The sequence below is a fragment of the Triplophysa dalaica genome, chromosome 21 (genome assembly GCF_015846415.1).
Source record: "Triplophysa dalaica isolate WHDGS20190420 chromosome 21, ASM1584641v1, whole genome shotgun sequence".
In the NCBI taxonomy this organism is placed as follows: Eukaryota; Metazoa; Chordata; class Actinopteri; order Cypriniformes; family Nemacheilidae; genus Triplophysa; species Triplophysa dalaica.
The window spans coordinates 6,755,005-6,780,424 of record NC_079562.1 but is presented as its reverse complement, the minus strand read 5'-3'; the positions used below and the strand labels follow the sequence as shown (position 1 = coordinate 6,780,424).

The window sequence follows — 25,420 nt, the reverse complement described above, 5'->3', positions numbered from 1 at the left end:
TGAGACAGGAAATCAAACTTAGATTGCTTTTAGGAAATTTCAAAATTCTGTTTGTGGCTTGGCGCACAATGACGCATAAATTCAGCTGTCACTTCTTACAAACTAAAACTGACAAGTAAAAAAAACATTACGGATCTGTTTAAGACAGACCCAGGGACTTTTAGTTTGTCGAGAATATTATCGCCGTTCGAGACAAATATTCAAGGTTTCTAAATTTGAAAAGAGTTAGCGTCTGACATTTCTGTGCTGACAAAACTAGTAGGGTGAATGTAAAGAATTTAAAGAATTTGGATAAAAGCGTATGCCAAATGCATAAATGAATAGAGGTGATTAATCAAAGCCACATTCTTACATTGGAGTAAAACCACTCCAGAAAAAGATTTAACAAAAAAATGCCTTCGTGATTTCTGCACAATTGCTCTTTCCCAAAGACCAATTTGTTGAAATTCCACTGTCCAATGGATTTAACTGTCATTTTCTAATCCACAGAGCTTTGTTATTTCCTAACTGTCCAACTTTTCATCTGTAAGCAATAAATTATTGTGGCTTTTTCAACTTCTCTTTGTGGGAAATACAAACTTGTACGATCTCACTGGACAAGAGAAAATATTTATAGCTTCATGACAGAGACATATAGTTTATATAAAATAGATGTTGTAGTTGTATACTTTATAACATTTTTGTACCTTTAAAACCACCACGTAAAAGAAAATGATCAACTCTTGCCCAGAGCAAATCATTGGTCCATCAAACATTGAACCTGGTAACCAGATTTGCTTGCATATGGAACTTATTCAACAAACTGAACAAAGGACTAGTTAAACAGGACATTCTGTTTAGCGATTTAAGTAATATCAAACACAACCTATGTGTAATATAAATCCAGACACAGTCCGCCGGGATCGGCTAACTCTTGAATCAGGCTTTCCTATAAACTGTGGGCAAAAATAAAACATGTACCTCTTTGGGCTCACATACAAGCACAGTACTTTTCTTTATTTTTATTTTCAGTTTTTACAATGTAATTTTACTTTAATTTATTAAAAAGCCATTTATTTTATATACATATTTATATCTGAAGTAGTGTAGCGGTATATATCAAGTGAAATATAGAAAGTGAAAAGGTATGAACAGGTCTCTAACTAATTCATCATGTGCCTATGTTATAATCACAGACCAAATAACCTACACCTCTTGCCAAGAAACTATGTTTTCATTGGAATAAGTGATTGGAAATAACATGTTTCATTCATCACAAGGTTTCAAGGTTCATTATTTTTTTATGAAGCACCCAGGGTCACAAAGGAAACTACGTGAATTACGGTGACTGTTTGAATTTATTCTAAAAATTCATTGTTTTACAAAATGATAAAAGGTACAGTATAGTGTGTCAAATATTTATTTGTGTCCATTATTATTTCATGATATGAGAAACAAATTAATTTGTTTTTATTTTTCACATACATCTTATAATATTTTTTATATATATGGAGTGGAAAAGGCATTATTTATTTTCCTAGTGTTTTATACAATTTCTACTGTACTTTTATCACATCAGTTACAGGTTAGCTGTAGGCAGCAGGCACACATTTTCAAAACACATAGAAATCAGTTAGTCCCTGGACACACACATTGTTAAAATTGCAAATGAGGCCTAGTGAGCCTGTGACAGCTGCCAGCAGACACATTGTACCTCATTCTGTCCTCATTGATTCAGCTCTAGCCTGTATTAAACATCTGTGCCTCTAAATTAAAGTTACACGTATGCATGTAACGCCAGGCCAATGTGTTGTTCACAAGTATTGGTTTTTATAATTTACATAATTTTCCTATCGAAATTACAGTTTAACGAATTAAATACATATATTAATTAGAAACAACACTACAATGAGTATAGTAATAACTTATTCTCTTACGTTTTCATTTGTTTTTTTGCCCGTTTCACACTAATTTCAAAATCAATCTTACCTTAACTTTAAATGACGACGGAAAACATGAAGGCACCAGTCTAATCCATTAACATAAAACAACTGTAAGAAACACAGTTTTATCAAATGAAATTGATAAAGCACGTAAAATAGTTTAAATCACACATCTCTGCGTTTCCAATACTCACAAATCTTTCACCGAACATCCCCTGATAAGACCGAACAGTTACGCTCTTGCTTTGATTGACAGGTAGGAAAGAGGAAAATTGCTCTTTCGGGTGAGTTGTCTTCACGCTTTTACAGACGCATTGACGGAAATCGGCTCGGGTCGATGCTTATCAATGAAATAATCTTAAACACGGCTGTTTCGCATTCGTGAAGCGTTGCTTCTTAAGCACATCCATCCTCTGCCCGATCGCTCCCGGTCCTCGGAACCACCGCCCCCCCCTCGTCTGTCTCATTTGGTCTCGTCCATACTTGCTTAGGATTTTAGTTGTGTGTTTATGGCACCGTACTCATTCAACGGACGGGAAAAGTCTGCGGGTCTGCGCCAGCGTCTGATATCAATGGCTTTCAGGGCTCGTTTTGTTTAATTGCCTGGACTTTCTTATTATTTCACCCCTAAGAAACAAATGATGGATATCTTATGGATTTTATGGACACTACCGTCGGTCCTGGCTGTTGAAGGTAAGATGTTTCCCCCCCGTGTTGTGCGAGTCCAGCATCTCGCCGACCGAGTGAGAGTTTACGGTCACGGCGCGTTAGTTTTAAATGCCACGCAAGAAATAAGATACGAAAGCAGTTTTGCTCTAATAACGAATGTTGAATGATACTGAGACAAATGGGGCATTTTTGAGCGGTTGCAGGGAGGTTTTCCCTTTACAGGGGTCCGGTAAAATACGTGGTAATAACATCAGGTGCCAAATGTGCTTATTTTAAAGAATCGGTATAACCACGGTGCATTGTGGTCATTCCATCCATTTACATGTTTGAATCTTTAGTGACACTCTTAAAAGGTTATTTTATTACCAAGCTCAGATATCGTTGCGTGCGGATACGAGAAATACACGCTCGCGCTCCTTTCAGCTTTAATTGTACAACAATCGCTGAGGTGATATATTAACACAGACCACCTATATGTATCGCTCGTGATTCTCCTCTTTAACATTTCCTCGTATATCATCCATGTGATGTTTTAAACACAGTGGCTTGTGTGCACGAGCTATCGAGTGGTGAAATAGTGATGCTGGAATCAGCATGTTGGACAATGAAACAGGTTTCCAGCAAGGCATACAATGCGAAAAAAGGTCTTTATTCTGAATTACTCACATCAGTTTTAGTCCCTAACAAATGCAGTGTCTGTCAATCTGGTGATTTTGATTTAACCTAGGCTAAATGAATTCTAAGTAGGCATTGATGTTTATTATTACAGGAACCTCTTGTGGCTTGATATCTAAAGTTTAATTAAACCTAGTTTTAGAGGCACGTGTAATGTATGTATATAGACACGCTCCTTCCTGTATTTTATGCTCTAGATTTGAGAAGAAATACATTTGTTACTTTGTTTTTTTTAGCTATGTTTGCTTCCAAACGTAAAATAGATTTTAATGTTATTTTTTTGTATGTTCAAAACAGACAGAGTAAAGCTAACAAAGCACGTGTTGTAATAAAAATAAAATATGCATATATAAAAATGGCCACATTTGCATACTAAGGAGCTCCTTCAACACAGTCACAGGGAAATTCGTCATAGTGCTTTTTCTGATGATAATAACTCTTTTCTCAACTCTTTCAATATATATATATATATATTTGTAATTTAATATATTATAAATACTTCAGTGTAGCATTACTTATTAAAAGTTTTTAAGATATGTTATGCTGGATTTTTAAATTCGAGAGTTCAGTGTATTTTAATTAAACTTTGTAACTAGGAAAAAATGGGGCAATTTTTTGCCATTGATCCCATGAGCCACATCGTCATGCCTATATTAAATATTTTAAAACGTATTCAGGCCAAATTTGTTTTCACTTTATAAAATGTGTGCATATAATAATAGTAGTAAGCATAAATCAGTTTAACTGTTCAATCAATTTAATGCATTTAAATTATTTTTTATTATGCTTTTAGGGTTCTTACTTTGTAATTGATGTTTTTTCTTTATTGTATTATATTTTTGGCTTTTAGTTCTGTCTTTTACAAAATTGAATGAATGGTGTTCTCTTGCATGGATTACTGTAAAAGAGCGCTGATTGTGCAAGTTGTATTGTGGGATTCTTCTTTTAGCACGAGCCAGCTCATGATTCTCGCAGATTCTCTTTTAATGTACATGCAAATGTAACTGAAAACAGAAGATGTATTAGACATAGACACACATATAGTAACATATTCCTTTAAATGTTTTTTGAGGAAAATATTCTGGCTTTCCCCTGGGTCGCTTTTTTACAAAATCGGTAGTGATTGGTCAATTCTTATTCTTCCTTTGACTGTCACCCTTTTTATCAGCCAATGGCTTTAAAGCATGGCGCTTACATATAAAAAAATAGAGAGTTGAAAAAGAGGTCAGCGCTGCTACGACCTTACAAAAACAAAGAGATACCATTTTAAGTAGAGAAGATGGGTTGCTCAGATTTGATATTGCCTATAAAACAGTATATTAAACTGCAGAAGTGTGTAAATAATCTAATTCACCGAAAGAGAATACAATTTTAGACACTTTATTTCTGATTTTTGAATAATGCAAAGTAATGTATTTGAGGATGGGATTTTATTTGCTGTGTGGCCATTGTTGTAACCCTCAAGATGTAATATTCGGCTTCTTGTGAGCGTCAGCCCCCTTAGGAGTATGAATTGGCACTTCAAGTTCTTTTTTAAGCTTCCCGATCCAAGAAGAATTTGCTTGTGTTGATTTTGACCGATCACCCAGCAGGTGTCTTTACGAATATGGTTCAGATTCTCATTGTTTTTATCAAATGATACCACCTGCCTAACAGACTTTAAAGTTTCTCGCAGTGACAGTTTTTTTGTATAGGCCTACCTTTGCATGTATTTATAGAGCGTAAATGAAATGTCTTTTATGTCATTTTTGTCATCACAGTTGAGTGCCTATTTTTCTTCTGCCGTTCCACTTTGTTTTAGTTGTGTGTTTACAGTGTAATTTACACAATGTGTAATTTTTTTGTTTTTAAATAAATAGAAATATAAAGGAAAGAGACAGCTTAATGGATCCATTAGACTTGCAGCATGCGATTTACAGGCATTGTTATGTTTTAAATGATTTAGAAATATAATTCAGCAGGATATTTGATCAAATAGGCGTTAATGAAGCTTAATTTTGTTTACCATGTCAGAGAGTTGGCATCTCTTTGTGAGTAGGACACCAGTCGTGCACAAGATTCCTTGGTATTTCAGTATTCCCAGCATGCATTCCATTTTGCTGTCATGATACAGTGTGACTTCTCTCTCATTTTGAGATGTCCCATAAGCAGCTGCGTCTGTTCCCATGTACTGTATGCAAATATTTGATCGCTGATTATATATTACTGTGCTGTAAATTGTTAGAATGCTTCTACATTGTGGGGGTTAAAATATTATGTAGCCAAGGGATTTAGTGACTACCACACTATTTTAACATCCAACTTTATTTAAAAAAATATTTTCTGTATCAATAATTATTTAGGTTCTGCTAAATTAACATCTCTATAAAAATACTATAATTTTGAATATAGACACAGCAAAATGAGGGGAGAAATGGGGAGAATTTTCAATGTTATACAAATTCAAGAATTTTGTTTAGCTATGTTCAAAGTTTGTTGCCGATAAGTGTTCATGATCTATTTCAATAACAGTAAAAAACAACTGAAAGGGCCATAATTAAAGCTGTTGTTTGTTAACATAGCCATTTTAGCCTTAATATCAACACTTTGAAATGCTAGCCAAGTTTGAATAATATGCTTTCAGATGTAAATGCAACTAGTCCGTTTCCAGCTAGACTGAGTGTGGGCCACTGCGGTGTAAAAGCCGACACATCGCATTACAGTTTTTCAGGCGGGTAACAAAAGGCAGCGCGTAGGGTGGAGGGCTGCCTATAGACGTTCAGATACGGGATTAGATAAAGGTAAAGCAAGCGGCTGCTCGCAATCCTGTGTTTTCTCAGTCCACTGAATGAGCAGATGCAGGGTGCTCGTCTGCGCGCCTGCCTCCGCAGTGGCGTTCACAAAGAATCCGCCTCCATTCAGTGCTTAATCCATGCTGCCCAGGGCCCAGCTATTGTCACTTTGCATGCAAAATTTCAATTAGTGCTGGTACCAGTTGTTTCTGTAGTGAGACGGGGTGTCACGTTTCGAGGGAACGACCGAAGGCTACCTTGACCATGCAGGAAGTCTGAAGTAGCAGAGAGACTCATGGGAAATGGGCTTGATGGTAATAAAACAAGTTTTTTTTGCAGAGATCCTGTCGCTGTCGGCGCAGCATGCTATCTTTGAGTTTTTAGTGTTACAAGTGTGTCATTTCTACACTTGCTGCACTGTTTATTTTAAGCGGTTTCTTGATGTCAGTGCGCTCAGCAATTTGAGGAATTCAAACTGTTGACAATCACTCTATCAAGGGAGTTCGCTTTTGTTTAAGCCAAAGCTATCTCAATATCAAAACATGTCAGTAAGAGTTAAACTCATATTGCCTTGTGATTATAGCTGGTAATTTAGTAGAAACTAAAGAACAATTTAAGTGATGACTACTAAAATAATTCTCATTAGCACTTCTCATTAAAATTGCATCATGTCCACGTGAGACATTTAGGCGAGATCAAACACCATCTATTATTGTTTGACAGTAATATAAGGTTATTTTAGTCAGGTCCAGGCAGTTTTTCTGCTTTGAACAGGGAGTTTCAGTAAGCAGCACAGTCGCAGTGATTAGAGTCGCTGTCTACCACATTCCTCTTCTTTGGATCAGTCCGAGTGATGTCACGTCATCCAAGGCTTGCACACACCCCGCACAGGAGCAGAGATCTATCTCCCTTTAAAGCTTGGCGGGGCCTTTTAATGCATCATGAAGGCGGTGAATTCATAATCATGCGTTTGTCAATAATCAAAAAAACTTTTGCTCACTTTAATACTTTAAGTGCTTGAATGGTTAGGGCTTCTGTGAAATCATAACTCAAGATTTGTTTTTGAACTTTGAGAGTTGATTGTGTTCACATTTGTCATTGACTTAAATTTGCCTTTGTGTACTTTAGTGTGGATGATGCTTTTGATGTGATCCAGGTTTTTTCTTTCCTGGCAATTTTATGGCTTTGCAAATTGCGGTTATTCGTTCCTAACTAGGCATGGGCCGGTATGAGATTTTGACCATAACCTTTATCCCAAAATACCACAGCTTCCTGGTTTTGCAGGTATTGCAATTACAACACTAAAACGTGTTTTTTTTCAGCTGGAGATAATACATTTGATTTTTAATCAACATATAGAATATGTTTGTCAGGAAAAAATAAAGCCTTTATATTCTTTATAAAGTCACAGCTCATACCTTAGAAATGGTATCACAGAAAATGATAGTAGTTTTAAAAACTTGACCCTTTTAAAACCTGGGTATACCTTGAAACCAGTAACCGGCCCATGCCTATTCCTAACACATTTTATTATAACTTCAGCCACATTTTTAAACTGCACAAAACCTGAATACACATCAGTTTATAATCAGAATAATTTGAATAATCATTGTTTCATGTTTCATCCATGTACTTTCTGTGCGTATTTACACAATGTCTCAAAGGACCGTATCCTTTAACAAAAACATGGCAGATTGACCATTACCTGAGCTTGTTTAACTCTAGTGTTAGTGCAGCGGGAGGACAAATGAGGGTCTGTATGTTACAGAATACTGTACTCTGTACCCAAGATGGGTTGGACGTGTAGTTAGAGATGATGTGGGTTTTTTGTAGCAGTTAAATGATAGCTTGTGTTTTTCCTACCTTGAGGTGATAATTGTTTCAATCTGCAGTACTAGAAAAGGCTAAGGCCACGACGCTTGCCAGAGCTACGGTATGTCTGGAGACTTTACGTAGAACATATTTAAATCATGCCATGATGAGACAATTCAGTCTTTTTATCTGCATAAATGTTTAGGCTTAATGCAGCCTAATCAATCCATTTAATCACATATAAGCACTTACTGGCAGAAAACAGAATGGCTGGCTTATTCCCATTGGCCTACTTTGTAAGAACATTTTTCTTCACCGTAACCAGATGCAATGCAAACTGTCTCCTGCAATTTACGAAGCATTCTGCAAAACACATTGAAAATGAAATATGCAGGCAGTCTTTTACTCTTTAGAGCTGTTAGCAATGCAATTGCTCATGCATATGTAAGCTCTCATTGTTCATTCTATGTTTTTAGCCATCATAATGCACTCAAATTCTCCAGGGCGTAGAGCATGAGCGTAAGGGATAAATATGTGTTGTTAGAATCTGCAGAATCTGCGGAGAATCATAAAAATAAAACTCGTCACATGACCTGGAGCATTACATCAGGGAACTTTTATGATGTTGGAATATTGATTTTCGCTTATATATGGACTCCTGAATGTGGTTTTACTTTGAGCTTTTTGGCACTTGGAGCATTTCTGCTAATTCAGTTTTTAGTTGGCTGGTTGTCTTAAGGGGATAATTAAAAGAGCCTAATTGCATGAACTAGTCCTGCTGAATAGTAACTTAAACAGCAAGGCCACTTAACCACAATGAGACCATTGACCTTTGTCAGAGCTTGAAAGGATTATAACAAATTTGGTATGCATTTACACGTATCCAATAATTTATTATTATATTTGTGATGTTTTTATTTGATCACATGCACTTGATATTGTTGCACTATTATGTTGGATCATTGTCACAACGGAACGCAATGGACCAATTATAAAATTGGGGCGAAGGAACAAACAAATAAACAAACAGTAAAACATAATTAGTCTTGCTTGCACCTGTGAAGAAATTAACAGATCATGCGGTTTGCGCTTTCTGAAACAGCAATCAAACGGCACTCTCTGTTTTACAGATCTTTAAAAGAATAGAAAGTTTGTGACAGTTGTGTATTCTTGCGAGAGGTCAGACCTTGTTCGCGTACACCCTGAAACAGCTGCCTCTCATCAAGATGTTCGACAAACACAATTCCTCTGAACTGGTGCGGTGCTGTCATGAGTTTCTCCAGTCTGTATTCAGAGATAAAGGCAGACTGATTGCATCCTCATCTGCATCACAAAGGAACGCCGCATTCACCTGAACTCTGCACACACTTGACGTCTCTCGGCATTTCCGCCACCACATGAAGTCTGCCAAGCTTTGACTGCATACATCCTCTCTTACAGGCTGGAGGCTGACGGCTTGACTTATACCAGCTCCTTGGGGATGTGACCCGCGGTTCCCTTATAACTCAGCCTGATGTTATTGCTTTCATCCTTGTCAGTGGCAACCGCAGCAGCGCCCACACGCTGGCCTTCCCTTCACACCGGTCTGGGTCACAACATGCACTCGGGATGAGTGGAGAGCAGACAGAAAGCTTCCACTTTCCCAGAAAACATTGCAAGGGTCTTTGGATACAGCAGGATGCCTGATGCTGTTGTTATTTTTCTGTTCCATTGAATGATGTAATGATGTAATGTACACACAGTCTTTGGCCCTCAGTTTAATTTAACTCTACTGTTGGTCTGACAAATCCAAAGTTGCTCACATATTTGCATAAAAAGGTATTCGCTACTGTTAATTCCTCATATTCTGGTGAATCATACAACAGGCAAAGGACTGAAGTGGCAAACTTGGACTAATTTGACGAAGTGTAAACATGAATTGATTGCTACCCCAATATTTTGCATTGAGACATTTAGTTTCCACGCTAGTGTTGAATAACACTTCTCACTTGGTTGTTTCTGCCAGAAACTGACTGGGCAGTGCAATGTGAACTGGAACAAACTTCGTTTTGGGCAATGTGTCAGCCTCCTCCTTACAGGATTAACACCCCGACTCCATTCCCAAGCCACCTGTGACTTTTTCATGGCTAATCAAATGTTGCATGCTACGGGCCCCTCTGGTGACAGAATTATATAGAAATAATACGCAGGAGGTCCATTTGACACTTTCCTGCTTTTTAAGCCTCGGAATGAACTGGTGTACTTAATAAAGACAAATTTAAAATTAAACGTATAAGAAGTGACCTAAACGGCTCTGCAGCTGTCTGTCCTCCCTAGACGTTTAGAAATTCTACATAAGCCAGTGGCCAAGATGTTTTTGACACGCTGAGCTAATCAAAATTACCTGTCGCTGAAAGGCGAAGTGTGCATGGCAAAGAGAGAAAAAAGTGTTACCATGGAGCTATTTGTTTGCATATAATTGCATTAGTTTGGCACTGAGGGAATTAGCGGAGATAATTGAGTGATTTGGCCTATAGCTGTGACTCAACTGCTTTGGTGGGGGGGATTATCCTCAGTTATTTTCCTATTAATTTATCATTATTATGAACCCTTCAGAATTCTCATACTCTGTGATGTTTTGTTGTTCTGACTTGAAGTCAAGAGCGCGGCGCCATATTAAAAGGCATAATTAAATGTTTGTGAACTGCTGGTGTTTTAGTTAATTGTATATATTTGTATACAGTATACGGTTGTACACAATTGTAATTGTGTAACAACTAAATGGGTAAGCTTACACATCAGCTACACTCTAAAAATAAGAATAGAATGGAGTAATAGAATGCCAAAGAAATACATTCCAGGAGTTAAAGGTTAGGACTTAAAGTCACAATGAAACGGAAGTTGCGATTGACTTCTTTTCCATATCGTGACGTGTAACCGAGTGAAACGGCTTCTGAAATGAGAAACACAAATGTAAGGCGGGGTTTATTTTGTCCTTCCCTTTTTGATTGGTTTGTTTTTAGTTGGGCCTGCAGGGGAGGGCTCAAAATGCCAGGGCATTGGACTGTAGTAGTACCTCTATTTTGTTGCTCACGTCACGTGATGAAGAGTTGTTGTATAGAGGGGGAGAGGAACTTAACGTTTTTGATTAAAAGTGCAAATAAATATTACAAAACAATGGTGTGCGTGGATAAATCATTTATAATAATCACTGCAACAATGTGGAAAACATCTTACATTTTCCTGTTTGATTTCATGGTGATTTTAAAGACATTTCATAATCGTATTAGGGGTAAAGCAGTTGCAGTCTAGTTAGTCAGGACTGCACCACAGGGGACCGCCTCAGTTTTTTCTTAGTATTATCTCTGATAGGCACCATGAGGGGGTTAAGCTAAGCAAAAGGCAGCAGGTGGTTGTGATGTCTGTAGTGTGGGGGTTCTTCTAAGAATTATTGTGTTTTTATTTTTTCAGTGTGGGCATTGAAAGTATCTTTTGGAATGATCTTAGCATCATGATTTTTGAGGCTAAAGGATACATGCCGCTACACTTTAACACTCACTGTGCATCCAAAGGAGAAAAGTGGAGTTTGAGTGTCAGACTGGTTCCACACACATTCACATAGATCATTTATGTTTCTGGCTACATACTGTAGTATAAAGTATATTGAAGATATATAAATAGAACATCATGTATAAAGTATGATTATATGCATAAATATGCTGTCAGGGAAAATACATATATATCACAGACAGATCTAGAGATGCGCTATAAAGTGATGATAATGGAATCTGTTTTAAGTTTCCATCCCTTTTAAGGTCTGTCTATTCAAAGGGGGAGAGAGAGAGAGAGAGAGAGAGGACACACAGGTTGTGCTGATTTACTTTCACAGATTCTGAAATTAAAGTTTAAAAGAAAGACTTTCATATTCATTTTGTTTGTTTTAGTAAATTCTTGCAGGAATTAATTCAAATTATTAACATTGCTCACAATACCAGCAATCCTACGACTAGTTTTGAATCCTGTATACCGCTTCAGCCAAAATACTGACATATTCATCCACTGGGGTTGGTTAAACCATGTCTGGAATCATTGTGGCCCGAAAGTAACACCGCTCGCTAAAACAGGAGCATAAAGGGTTAGAAAAGAGTGATGACTATTTTCCGTAACTTCCACCAGCCCTACCTTTCAGATAATAATCATCATGGATCATCCAGGCAGGCAGCTGGAAAATCTATCCAGCCTCCCGAGGGAATAAATGTAAAGAGGAGGCTGTTCTATGAAAATGAATAAGTCATGTGACGGAGTTAATGTTCAGAATGTTATTTCTCTCACCGCATATGTTGAATACCGTTTTTATCTGACACTAACACAAGATGTCATGCGTATGGGTTTAGCTAGGCTGTCAGTTCTTGGCAGTACCCACAATCCATCAGAATCACAGTCAACCACAATGGCTGAATGAATGTGAACATTGGAAAGTGCCGATGACAATTTACCTCAAGGCGATGACTATTACACTGTCTGGGGTCTGGGGTCACATAAAATAATCTGTAAATTGGATCAATTCAATGTGGATTTTATTGGTATTTTCAGTATGGGAATATCTGCCACATGCACTGTTCTTATCACACGTCAAGTGAGTTTTATCAGTCTAGAAAAATAAACAAAACCACCCAAGCAATTTTCCCTGTTTATTACAACCCATCCCCATGGGAGGGGCTCAGCATATCAATTACAACATCGAGCGATACGATTTCTCCTTTGTTCTATGCATGCAGTCGAACCCCCCAAAAGCCTCGCATTTGAGAAAACATGCTCGGTTCTATTGACATAATTTACACCAACTTCACTGTCATATGTTTAGATCTTTTAAGCTTCGGCTGCTTTTGTTAAGATTATTCTCGCCCTTCAAGCTTCCTTTGATTCCACGCCATGTGCTGTTTTACTGGTCCAAGTCGTCATTTATATGAAACACAGCTTTTCTTTGTGCTCCCTTTTGGCAAAGCAGTTATGCATTATATCAGTCAGTCTGAGGGTATTTTTTATTATTACCTAAATTAAACAGTAGCCAGTGATTAAGCGAGGACATAAATCTGCATGTGATTTTTCAGCACTGCACGGTGGGCTTAGAATGAATTATTAAGTGCCGGCACAGAACACTCAACACAATGTGTGGAGTTGGTGACATGATGGCGTCTTCCAACTGCAGACTTGTCTCGTGATACATGCATTTGCGGCCTGTGGTGATATGTGGCAGACACGTTGCATCCACGTGGTAACCGTACAAGTCCCTCGATGGGCTCTGTGTCGGAGCGGCCTGCTGCATATAGAGTGATTGAAAAAACATGTTCTTGATTAAACACCGGCCTACAGTTTGGGCAGTGAACATGTCAGGCTTTTACCTAAATGTCCCTCTCCTCCGCCTGCTGCTAGGGCCTTTGAGTGATGGGAAGGGCCACTTGTTCCAACAAGCCCCCTTCCACCCCCCAAAGTGAATAATGGGCCCACACCTCCTCTGAAACGGACCATGTGAGGCTGCTCTTTGTAGGGACCATATGGCTCAGGCTGTTGCATTTTGATATATGGCCAAAGGAGCACCTGCGGGATCGGACAAGGAGACCACGTCTCTCCTTGGTGTGTGGAAACAAGAGGTCTGAAGTTGGATTACTGTGTTAGGTGTGAACACAGGGTCAAGGGCATGGGTAGCTTTTCAACTATATGCCACCAAAGGCCACACCTCAGATGCTTAACTACACACATTACTGTTATGGGCTTATTTGTTCATAATTCTTCCACATATGTATAGAGTAGATTTAAGATGTTCAGATAACCTTTTGAATGTAAAAAGTAAGTCTCTTGCACAGCAAGTGGACCTGGCGTCTACTTTTTAAAAATCATTTGACACCTTTAAACATTTTGGATTTGTATCCTCTTGTCTAGCCAAGATGGCTAGCGCACTGATGAAAGCTTTTTAAATGGTAGCAAACAGTTTGTGCATCTGTCGTGTTCTACTTTGTTGTGCCAATTTGTTGCCACTTCAAACAGTCTGCTCTTTTGAAACAGTGGTTTAAACCTGTTGCTTTACAAATCAATGCAGAACTTCTAAAAGCATCAACATTGTTTATTTTAAGTTGGTCGCCACTGAATTGGCGGTCCGTTTATGATGCTCTCACACTATAGTAAAACAAACAAGTCGTGCATTTATTTACAATTGTGCAGTTTATACTTTATACATACACTGGCCTCTATGTATATACTTTCACACCATCACACGCAGCTAAGGTGCATGAGTTTACTTCATTGTCATGGCGACAGTTTGTCATCACATCTTTTTACGTCAGGGTTTGTGGGAGAATCACACCAGACGGAAAGCTCACACATTCCACGACCAGATAAAAACAGATTGAACGTGTTCAGTTAGTGAAAACAAATGGGAGTAGCAAACTCATCCAACAAAACTCAAGTTGGTGTTAAATGTGTAAAATGAACGTTCTGAACTTTTTACTGTGAGGAATAACAACATGTTTAGGTTGCCAAGTTGTCGAAACAAAATGTTTAATCATGGTTGGAGCAGCATGGAAATGGGAATGCCATAAAACAAGTATCAAGCTGCAGATAGTAATAATACATTTATTGTTAATTTATATAAACATTATTATTAGGTTTAAACCTTTGTTTACAAAAAAGCAACCATCACGACAGCAACTCTGACTGTCAGACAAGCATACATCACTTACCATATGGTAGCTGTCTATCAATTTTAATAAAGCATTGAAGCATTTTTTTCAAGTAGTGTCAATTAGTGCGCACATCAAACAACTCTCTGGACACATGTGCCATCCATCAGATTTTGTATGTGGTCAACATGCGTAGCATTACGGCATCACATACTGTAGCTCTGCAACATAAAATCAAAGTAACAAGCACTTCAAGTTCTGACTCATACATGTTTTAAAAGCAAACATGTGCTTTACTACACTACACAAATGTACTCTGTTGTTTGTGTAGCCAAGACTGTTTCCAAGATGCAGTGCTCTATAAAAACCTTTCTCAGAAAGCGAGTCACTTATTGGAGAGGGTCATTTTCGATCGTTATCAGCCACTTGTTACTTGCCAAGAGTAAATTGCATTTAGGCTGCTCCGTCGAAGTCAACATTAAAGACTATTAAATAAAGAAGGTTTCAGACTTCACGAATGTTAGACTTCAAATGGTGTATCAAAGTGATTGATTTCACTTTGTTTGTGTTGAGTCAGGGTCTGAATCAAAGACTGACCTCATTTATTAAACTTCTAACTTAGCTTTTTACATAGTCTGTTCGACAGAAAACAAGTAATGAAATCCAGAATGATATGATTATTATGTACCCATTAGACAGCAGCTTAAAGGGATAGTTCACCCCCAAAAAATCATTTAAACCCCCTTATCTCATTCATGTCATTATTGGCGCAAAATGTGACATGTTTACACACAGATCACTGATTGGGCAGAGAGAATCATTACCAGCGTCATTGGATTCACAACACATGAATACGCATGTTCATACATAATATTGGCATTTCGATAGATGCTTTGTGACAGTAGAGATTGAGACCCTTAATGCAATGCTAAATGCTACATTAGCTTACCCTTGTGAGCCGTCGAGCAAACCAAATGATCGCTGTCTGCTCTTTGCTGTAAGATTTCCCAAACTCTCTTGTATTTTCGCAGTGTTTAGTTTTTCTGCCATCCGCCATCGATATGCTCCATTACTCCTGTTTTGTACGTTCGTTTGTCGCATTCACAATGATGCTATGGCAGTAGAGGCGGGACGATACCAGGACAACCAGGACGATAAGTTTATAATCTCCACCCACTTTGAAGCGGTACTAAACTGATGTGCAAAAGCAAACTGAGCCGAAGTTTTGGGTGAACTATCTCTTGGAACAATAGTGTATTTTTTCTTGTTTAGTATTTCTAAAACACCTACAAAAGTTTTTTTTACATAGGGAATACTTCTGGAGGATTCATCAGGACTTTTCTCCCTAGTACAGCTGGTCGGACAACCACACATACTGTACACATGTACATGAAATACAAATTGATTTTCTTTTAAACACATGTAGCATAACGTGGTTTTTATCACCCAGGGACACTGTAACAGTACTTGATGATAAGCACATGTCTTTGGCATAGATCTACGGCACATCATAAATAATGTCTGCATTCAGGAAAGCCATGTTTTTTGAATAATAGATGGAGACTTTGGTTGGCGGCACCCCTGGCTCTCCTAATGGATTCACATTTAACCTCTTTATCCTTTGGCAAGTTCAAAACACTTTAACAGCACATTCCGACTGAAACCTGGCAGCCCTGGGAAATGTCCCTATATGCTAGCGTAAGGTTGGTCTTTTTTATATGCAGGAAGTAAACCATTGTTTGCACACTGCAAATCTTAAGTGATGTACTCGAGACGCGCAAATCGCTTCAGGTGGGAACACAAAGTATCTGCTTAGCAGATTTTTTCAGGACTATTTTGGTTGGTGCTGGCACCTTCTGGACAGCATCTCCAAATCCTTGAAACCAGGAGAAGAGAGGAATCTTAAGCTGCCTCACTTGAGATGTGTAGCTGAAGGGCAATGCTCGGTGACCTCGTAGACAACACAATCCACTACACTCAAAGATGGGCACTCAGCTGCCACCTCAATCTCTATTGTTGCCTCTCTATCCACTCTCTGTTCTTTGTAAATCGAGCTCTCTTTCGCCCTCTTATTCCATTTCTATCACTAACAATCTTCCTTTTAGCTAAACCTTGCCGTTGCCTGTTGTATCAGGTTCTGCTTATGCAAAGTGAGAAATATTCACAGAACTAGACCAGTGTGGCAGGATCAGTGCGGAGGAAACATTGCTTGTCATTCTGCTTTGTATTAAGATCTCATCAGTGCCAAAAGATTTAAGAGGTTCGGCTTCAGATGTCAGTTTGACACAGATTCACCCAGGGCCATCACAGAACATGTGTTTTCTTTGAGGGACCGGGGCCAGATGTAGCGCTTCGGGTTTCCTCTCACCTTCCATGTGTCAAAACTGCAAGACAGGCGTACGAACTAAAGCAGTACCACAAAACAAAGGAGAGATAGAAAAAAAGGGGAGGGGTCTAGAAAAGACAGACAGCACGATGCAGACTATGCCATCTCTGCCGTTCCGTGGGCGCGGGGTTTCCGCATTCCGAATTGTGGCTGCTGTGAATTGTGTGTGCACGTGTCTCGGAAGGGATTACAGGTGGAGAATGACAATCATCCAGCCTTCGCGTCAAACCTGGTCTCTTGCATGTGTGTGTGTGTGTATTTGTGTGTGTCAGAGAAAGAGGAGAGGAGGGCCTCCCTGCCGGGAGGTTCAGGCACAGGGTTGAAATCCTTCTCTGGGGAAGGGTGGAAGGAACACGCACTGTTCGATCAAAGCGCCCGTGAATTAATTAACTCAGCATGCATTATTCAACACGTTTTCAACCGCTGTACTCATAATAGTGTTTCTCCACTCCTCTGGGGAACAAAAGAACCCACATTATATCAGATAATGCAGAGGCATCCGTGGTCTCCAGAGAAAACTGCCCCAAGGATTTCGACCGCCTGTGAAGTGCAGTCCTCATGTTGATGAGGTGTTAGGGGGCTTTATAACCAAATTTATTTCTTTTTTTTATATTTTATCAATGTACAACTACCTTAAAGGAAAAGTTATTCGTTTTGAGCTGACAGAGGTATTTGGGCTTTTCATGCTTGATAATCAATGCTATTACATTACTGTCATAAATTCATATTATGGTGGTTTGTAGTATGTTACATTTGAGTTTCCAAAAGAGCAATTTTTCACACGAAATAGTGTGCTTCTAAAAAAACATGACTAACTCTGCTTCAAAAATAAACATAGGTAAAGATAATGTACAATAAAACAGTGGTTATTGTTCAGAAAGAGCAAGGTTTCTTCCTTGAATGCTTGAATTGCAAAACCCTGCACCCACCCAGAGTAATTTTTTCTATATCGTATCCACAGGTATAATAATAGCAATTTGGGGGAAATAGCTGGCTAGTTTTTGTCCTACACACCCCGTTGTCGGTCGGGCTAGGTTCTGTTTCAGACTCACTGCCTTTGACACGAAGGAAGTGAAAACAGAATCAACAGGTTTCTGTCTCAGCCCTCTGCACTCTTTTGCCCTGCCGTCTATTCTAAATGAGAGTCGGACATTAGCCTCTCCGTGTACTGATGGCAACAGATTTATCAGCCAGGAAAATCTTTTGTAGAGGATATGAATACTGCATGAGAGCCCCTGACTCATTCATACAGCTCAGCAGAGAAAGGATATTGGCATCTCGATTCATTTCTTAGAACACAATGCTTACAATTTTTTGGTTGTCATCCAAAAAAAACACCTCCCTTTGTTAAGAGTAATTGAGAACCGTCTCCATGTGTGGCGGTAGTTTTCATTTGTAGACTATACGCTAAAAGCTTTCTGGTATTTTTCAGTGAGACACTAAGCATTTTAAAACTTAAAACTAATGCCTTTTGGCAAGCGAATAAAAGTTTGATAGCAATTCACCGTCCATTTGTTTTACCCTTTGAGAGATTAAAATTTGTCCTTGTCTCATTCGTCTCTCATCGTCCACTTCAATTTAAAGGGACACTTCAACCAAAATGAAAATTCGGTCATCTTTTACTCTTTATTTTGATGACCTAAAAACAAAGTATGTTTCAAGGAGTCTTGTGAATTTTCTCAGGTTCCGCCATTTGGGTATTTTCTCAGATGAAGTATTTAGTCGACACCGATTCAATGCAATTTAAGACGATTTGTTGGTAGAACAGGTGAGATCCTAAAATCCACATTTCACGCACCTTAGTTGTCCATGTCCCCGCCCTTTTTCTTTCAATTGCAGATCTTGATTTGTGACCCTGGACCACAAAACCAGTCATAAGGTTACATTTTCCGAAACTGAGATCTGAAATCGGAATAAATAAGCTTTCCATTGATGTATGGTTTGTAAGGATCAGAAAATGTTTGGCCGAGATACAACTATTTGAAAATGTGGAATCTGTGGGTGGAAAAAAAATGTTGAGCATGTCGCCTTTAAAGTTGTCCAAATTAACTCCCTATCATAGTATATTACTCACAAAAAACAAAGTTTCGATTCATCTACAATACAATAGGAAATTTACTTAATATCCTTATGATTTTTGGCAAAGAATAAAAATGGATCTTTTTGACCCAGACAATGTATGTTGCTGTTGCTTCAAATATACCTGTGCTACCTATGACTGGTTTTGTGATCCAGGGTCACATTTGGGTTCTTCATGGAAGACCTTGGTCTGAGAAACTGGGGGGCACTCTGCAAACAATAATACAATATTTTTGTTGGAAAGCGACGAGTTCTACGTGAGTGCACAAAATGGCTTTCCTCTGTCAGCAGTGCATTTAATATGCTCATTACTCAGGTCTGTCTTGGCATACCGGAACGGGGCAATGCATTACACCGACCGAGAGTGTTCGGAGCATTAGCTATGTGCAGGAAAATCATTTCTAATCTTCTAATTAAGACTAGAGTTGGACCACATCTGATACTCCGAACGTCTCCCTGCGGTGCCAGATGATGAATGGTAAAATGCAGTGATGGACTCTCCATAGCTTTAAACAACCACTGCATTAAGTAAGCCACGGCAACTGGAACCAGATGTGTTGTTCTTTAATTCACAATGGACCATCCTATTTATACGAATTAGCGTCTTCTCATTCATTGACGGAAGGCGGATGGGGCCTCACACCTACACCTGTTGTTTCGATATATGAACATTAATCTTGAGAGCTGGGAAAAAAAGAAGGCAGCAGCCATTGTTTCAGTGTTTTACACATTTTGTTCCTCGTGGAAATTCACATTACTAAGCTCTCAGCTGGAACAAAATACAAAAATATATATAGTTAAAAAATGTATACCAAGAAGGGGGTTCAATCAGGAGTTGCACTCATGCATGATGCCCTGTCTTTTTTTAATCCAATCCAGCACTAGCACGCTTTGGCATACTGGCCTACACGGATTATTTGTGACAGCCTTGTTCAGTGTTCTGTTTATACATCGAGATAGAGAAGTTTGCGAGATCTTAAGATGCTATTTATAGCAATTTTTTTAAGTATTTGGCAGAAATTGAAGTCAAATCCCAGGCAGTCATGTTTCTTTTGCCTGACAGATTTTTCCGTTTTGTAAGGTAACTTTATAAGAAAACATTTCCCCGTTTTCTATCTATGCCAAAGCTTGCATGACATCGCCCAAGTCTGATTGGCTAGGACGCTGTTGCAAAATGTATAATTTCAACCTCGTTTTGCATATAAAATGAAGCAAACATTCATGCAGTAGGACACATTGTGGAAAGAAAATGAGATTTTTAATCTGCCATTTGCAAGCCATTACAGCCATTTTAGACAGTGATGGTTCTTCACGCTAAACGGATTGGACATTCTTGAGCAGAGTAAGGCAGGCTGCAGCTGGATTTCTGCCTGGTTGGAAGATTGGAGTCTCTGCTTCACTAGCTTCCACTCTGATGTCTTGCCGTGGCTCATCTGCACTCTGACAGTGTGGTCCATCTGCCCGGGACGGGCCTCAGAGGCTGCAAATGCTGTCAGGCTGCAAAAGAGGAAAAATATCAATTGTAGCCTGGAAGTTTTCCCTATTATATCTGCAGATTGTTCTCTGTGTGATTTAAGAGGTACACAAGTAACAACAGCACTGCAGTTGTTTCCGAAAGGATGTATTTCCTCATCATCTAACCTTAAAAATTATTTATGTCGGTCCAACAAGCCACCTTTTATTTATAACTCTAGGTTTGATTTTTCCTGTTTGATCTTTTCATAATCAACCCATGCAAAAAAATATTTAGATGATGTATTGCCGTCAATATTTTCATAATATTTTTATCAATTTTGCACTTCAAAGGGTTTAGAGCTTCGAGGACCACAAAGCCCATAGCAACCTTAAAAATCTAGCACACTCCAAATATCACCCACAATGTTAGGCTTACCAGGGACCTCGAGTAACCCATCATTCACTCAAGTGATTGTGCCCTCATCACACCAAAAACGGCCTGCGTTTTTACAGAAAGAAACAGACAGATGTTATTCAAGGACTTGGTGGTGATAAGTAAAGCCGTGTGTTCACACATCAAACAAACGCCTAATCATCAGTGATTTAAAGAAAGATACATAATACTCGCCCCCAGTCGGGCACAATTACATATTCTGTCCCCGCAGAATTACATTCAAAGCTTGCCATAAACACTCGCCAATGAAAAATGGGAGGGGAAGTGACACCTTGACCTCACTTGAGCACTGATTGGCGGATCTCATCTGAGGAATTCCTCCTGCACTTAGCTTTAATAGGAAAAGCAATGAGTTTTCCAGAAAAGCTAGAAAGAGTTCTGACTTTGTCGGGTTTGTTTCCTACATTACAGTGTTATGCTGCCCTGCCTCGTGCTGATTGCAAACAGACCTTGGATCATGTCTCGGGCAGGTCATGCAAATTGAATTACAGTTAGAACGGGGTGGGGTGTTTCAGAAACCAATTGGCAGGAATTGTGTAGTTGGTGACCTTTTTATACACTACAGAGAGCGTCTGTGTTGATATGGAGAGCCTTTTCTGTTGTTGTCCTATTGAATGTCTGTTTCTTACACGGACCCATTGGGGTCACAATGGGATTAATCTATACCGGTTTGGCTGATATGAAGTGAACAGCAGCTGTAGGAGGATTACTCTGTAATTTGTAGGATTATTGACACGCCACTGAGATGCATTCAAAAGTGAGGCCAACACGGATCGATCTGCGGTCAGTCCCGATGCTAAATGTATTATCTAACACCGTGTCTACACCGAACACAGCACCGCATCCGGTGTAGACATGGTGGAAGTGTAGCGACAGTTATTCAAGTGCCACAGAACGATACACAGAGTTATTGACAGAGAGGGGCTCTGGAAACGTCCTATATTCAGCTAAACTATATTGCTTTATTGAGATTTACACCTCTTGATATCATTTGAAAAGGCTGTAGTACTTTTCACACATATCAAATCTAGATAAAAGCACAGACAATGAGATATTGTTTCAGCTTCCAATAAGTGTCTTTGTTTACATCATTGACTGGAACCAATGGAAATGCAACACAGTCTCACGGCAAAAACTGTAATTTTTTACAATGTGACTTATTCTTATGAATTCGTAAGATCTTGTTTGTATGTTTTTGTACAACTTGCTTTCGTGCTAGTGACATTACTGTAGGTCTAGGGGTAGGGGCGGGGCGGGGCTTAAGTGTAGGATTCTAATAGGCTCGAAAATTCGTCACCTCGTGAAATAGTTTGAAATTCCTGTGAGATCAGGTTAAAATTTCTGATCCGTAACATTAAAAACAAATGCCGGTGGGGTTCGAAGCATGGTCGGGTAAAACATGGACAAAACATTTTAAATGAACCTGTGCTTAGTTGTTTTACACAAAAGGTTTAATATATAACCCAACGGTTGTTTTTGTGGGGCGAAACAACCCAGCATTTTTTATAGTTGGGAAAGTAACAGCACAATTTTTCATTCCTATCTGTAGCCCAATTGATGTGGGATGGAAACCCAACTGTATTACTAGGGGTTAAGGGTTGTTCAAATCCCTAACCTCAAGTATAAGCAAAAACAATAGTAGTTCTAGCTTTAGACTCAGTGAAACACAATAAAGGCTTCTAGCTGATCTAAGGTTTCGAGGATAGTATAATGTACTATTATAGGGATTCACCAGGCCAAGCCCTTCAGTTACTTCAAGCGGTTAGAGATGTGGCAATGCCATCATACAATAACTAGAGTCTAAAAATAGACATGATGGTCAAGGCACGTGAATGCTGTTCATCCAGGTGCCAATGAAAAGACGCTGTACTTTTTTGTTAAGAGATAATGTGTTTGTTCTGAAAAGGTGTGTCTGTCTCAAAGTAAAAACACAGTGAATTTTTCTAGACAATGTGGGACAAAGTAGTGTCTCTACATCATTGCATGTCGCTTATGCTTCGCAACAAGCATGACCCCTGCAGTGTTAACGCACTGGATATAATACTAACGTAGTCTATTATATCGCCTTTTTTTGAAATAATGTGCAACCCGCACTCACAAAATAGAGGAAATCTATGTGCCAAACAGCTGAATTTATTCATACTCGAGGACGCAAAGGTGTCTTTGCTCAGCGTCTCACTGTGTGAGTGCTCGGCTGGCGCCGTTCCAGACCAGATTCATGCGAAAATGGTGTTCATCTGAGGGTGATAAATAGGGTTCACCCCGTCTGCTACACACTGTTTTCCTCGCCCTCCCTTCCTCTGGGCGCTGATCACTCCCAGATTAACTCCAACTCCTATATTCACCTGGACAAGCGCTTTTCAGTTCGATACAATGTAATCTGACATGCGGTTTGCCTATGCACAGCAGGCCAGACAAGTCTCGACTGATTTAGCCCTCGGTTTGCATAAATGCATCTATCACCCCAGCGGGGAATAAATAACCACACTCTCTCATCTCTCATTCACCCTCTCTCTCTCTTTTCTCTGTTAATGCACATCATTTGCGGTAAAGAGGAGAGGTGCCTCTCGAACCGGTGGGTCTGGGGTTTGTGTTGAATTTCTCTGAGAGCCTTTCGACAGATTTATCCACGTGAATCCGAGCGTTCAAGAGGAGGACGTCTCGTCACGTGCTGCCTATTGTCACCTTCACAATGACTACGCTTGCATTTTGAGAGGACATCACACTGTGGAGTACGAGACAAGAGAGCACGATTTGAGTTCTTCACGCGTAAGATGGCAGCTTCTGTCTGAGAGGCACAGAGATACTTGACATTTTACGCTATGTAAAAACCCCCCAAAATTCTACTAAGTTCAAGCCATGCAAATCTCTTGTGAATCACAGAGTGTTATTGCTACGTGAAAATGATTGTTATGCAGAAAGCTGTCTGTGGGTGCTAAGTGTCTTCGGTCCTCTTGATGAATTAGGACGGGGTGCATTTGTGATTAAACGGTCCCCAAATCACTTCTGTAGGATTTAGGTGTGAAGGATTTTTTTGATGAACAAATTATTGGACTCAAGTAAGCTTCTGAGAGGCCACTTACCAACTGCAAACACCTCTTTGAAACACATTTGCAAGAATACAATTTTCAAAATGCGCAGTAAAAGAAAAATGTGTGTCATACTTTAAAACCCACAGTAGTTCACCCAAAAATAAAAATGAAGGTAACCATTAAAGTTATTTGCAAAAAATTCAGCTCAAACATGTCATGTGATACATCCGAAAACCAATAGTGTTTAACATCACTTGTGTCACGCTGTATATTTGAAAATAAGATTTAGGAGCTATGGAGGAATGGAGGATTTTCTGAAAATAATTTTAGTCTGTTTCTCACACAAGTTATTCTATGGCATTTGAAATTGTATACTTTGAACTGTGTTCCTTAAAAAATAAACATAAGGATCAATAATTGTCATATAATGTTCATTTGCAAGTTATTGTAAATTGTTTACTTTTTTTGTAGAGTTACTTTAATTGTATGTTATGGTAAAAAATATCAGTCATCACTAGCCATGTGACATGATCTGTACAAGGCTGTTATGCCATCAGCAGATGTTCATTACAGTGTTGGGCTCCGGATCTTTGGTGCTTGCTTGTCAAGGTTTTTCCTGCCAGCCGTCTGGGTTGCGTTTCTCTCCCTGTTGCTCACTGCAGCCCTGTTTGCACCCTGAGGCACCATGACACACGCTGCTGCTTACTGACCTATGACCTAGTCAGCTGAGTACCAATCTAGAGAGAGAGTTTGCTGCAGTTGGATTGGATATAAAGGAAAGCTTCTTGGTGCATTATTTTGTCAGATTTGACATCATTCAGATTAGAAGCACCGGCACATGTTTATGTTGCACTGTATGGAACGAATGAAGGTATATATTTTAATTTTCTTTCTACCATTTTTACAGCACAAACAAAAGTGTTGCATAACACTGCAAGATGTAAGTACTTCACACGGCGGAAGTTGCAGAAACAGGTTACTTAAGATAGAAAGTTATAAGTTCAGCAAAGCTTTTAGAATGCAAGTGTGATCATACTGTGCTTGAGTTGGGAAGTGCAAACCTACAGATGCTCAAAATCCATTAGTCTGAATGACTAATTCTCTAATATGAGTCTTAAAGGAACAGTTCACCTAAAAACTATTCTGTTGTCACCTTCATTCTGTTGTGTAGCCAAAGTAAATGAGGACTTTTTCTATTAGTCGGTAACACTATGTCTAACATTATAGTGACAGTCAAACCTTAAACATCCCCATCAAGGAAGCCCTGTATAGTTAGGCTGCTTGTGGGTTAGATGATTAGATTAGATTCAACTTTATTGTCATTACACATATACAAGTACAGTGTAACGAAATGTAGTTTAGGTCTAACCAGATAAAAACCTTAAATTAGTTAAACCTAAATTAGTTAGAATGCAACAGACTCAAAACTGGACTGGACTTTATTAACTTGACACCACATCTTAAAAATGAAGTCCTGATAATGGGACGGTCACAAAAACAGCACGAGAC

At 39.0% G+C, this 25,420-nt stretch overlaps 1 protein-coding gene across 2 annotated transcripts in view; it reads left to right on the top strand.

Moving 5' to 3' along the window:
• Window positions 1-2,463: 2,463 nt before the first annotated feature.
• ephb2b (eph receptor B2b) overlaps window positions 2,464-25,420 on the top strand; it is a 127,545-nt gene continuing 104,588 nt past the window's right edge. For both annotated transcript variants that reach the window (XM_056734408.1, XM_056734407.1), the window contains exon 1: window positions 2,464-2,615. In XM_056734408.1, the coding sequence (XP_056590386.1) occupies window positions 2,561-2,615 (55 nt within the window). In that variant the 5' untranslated portion in view covers window positions 2,464-2,560. The remainder of the gene's footprint in view (window positions 2,616-25,420) is intronic.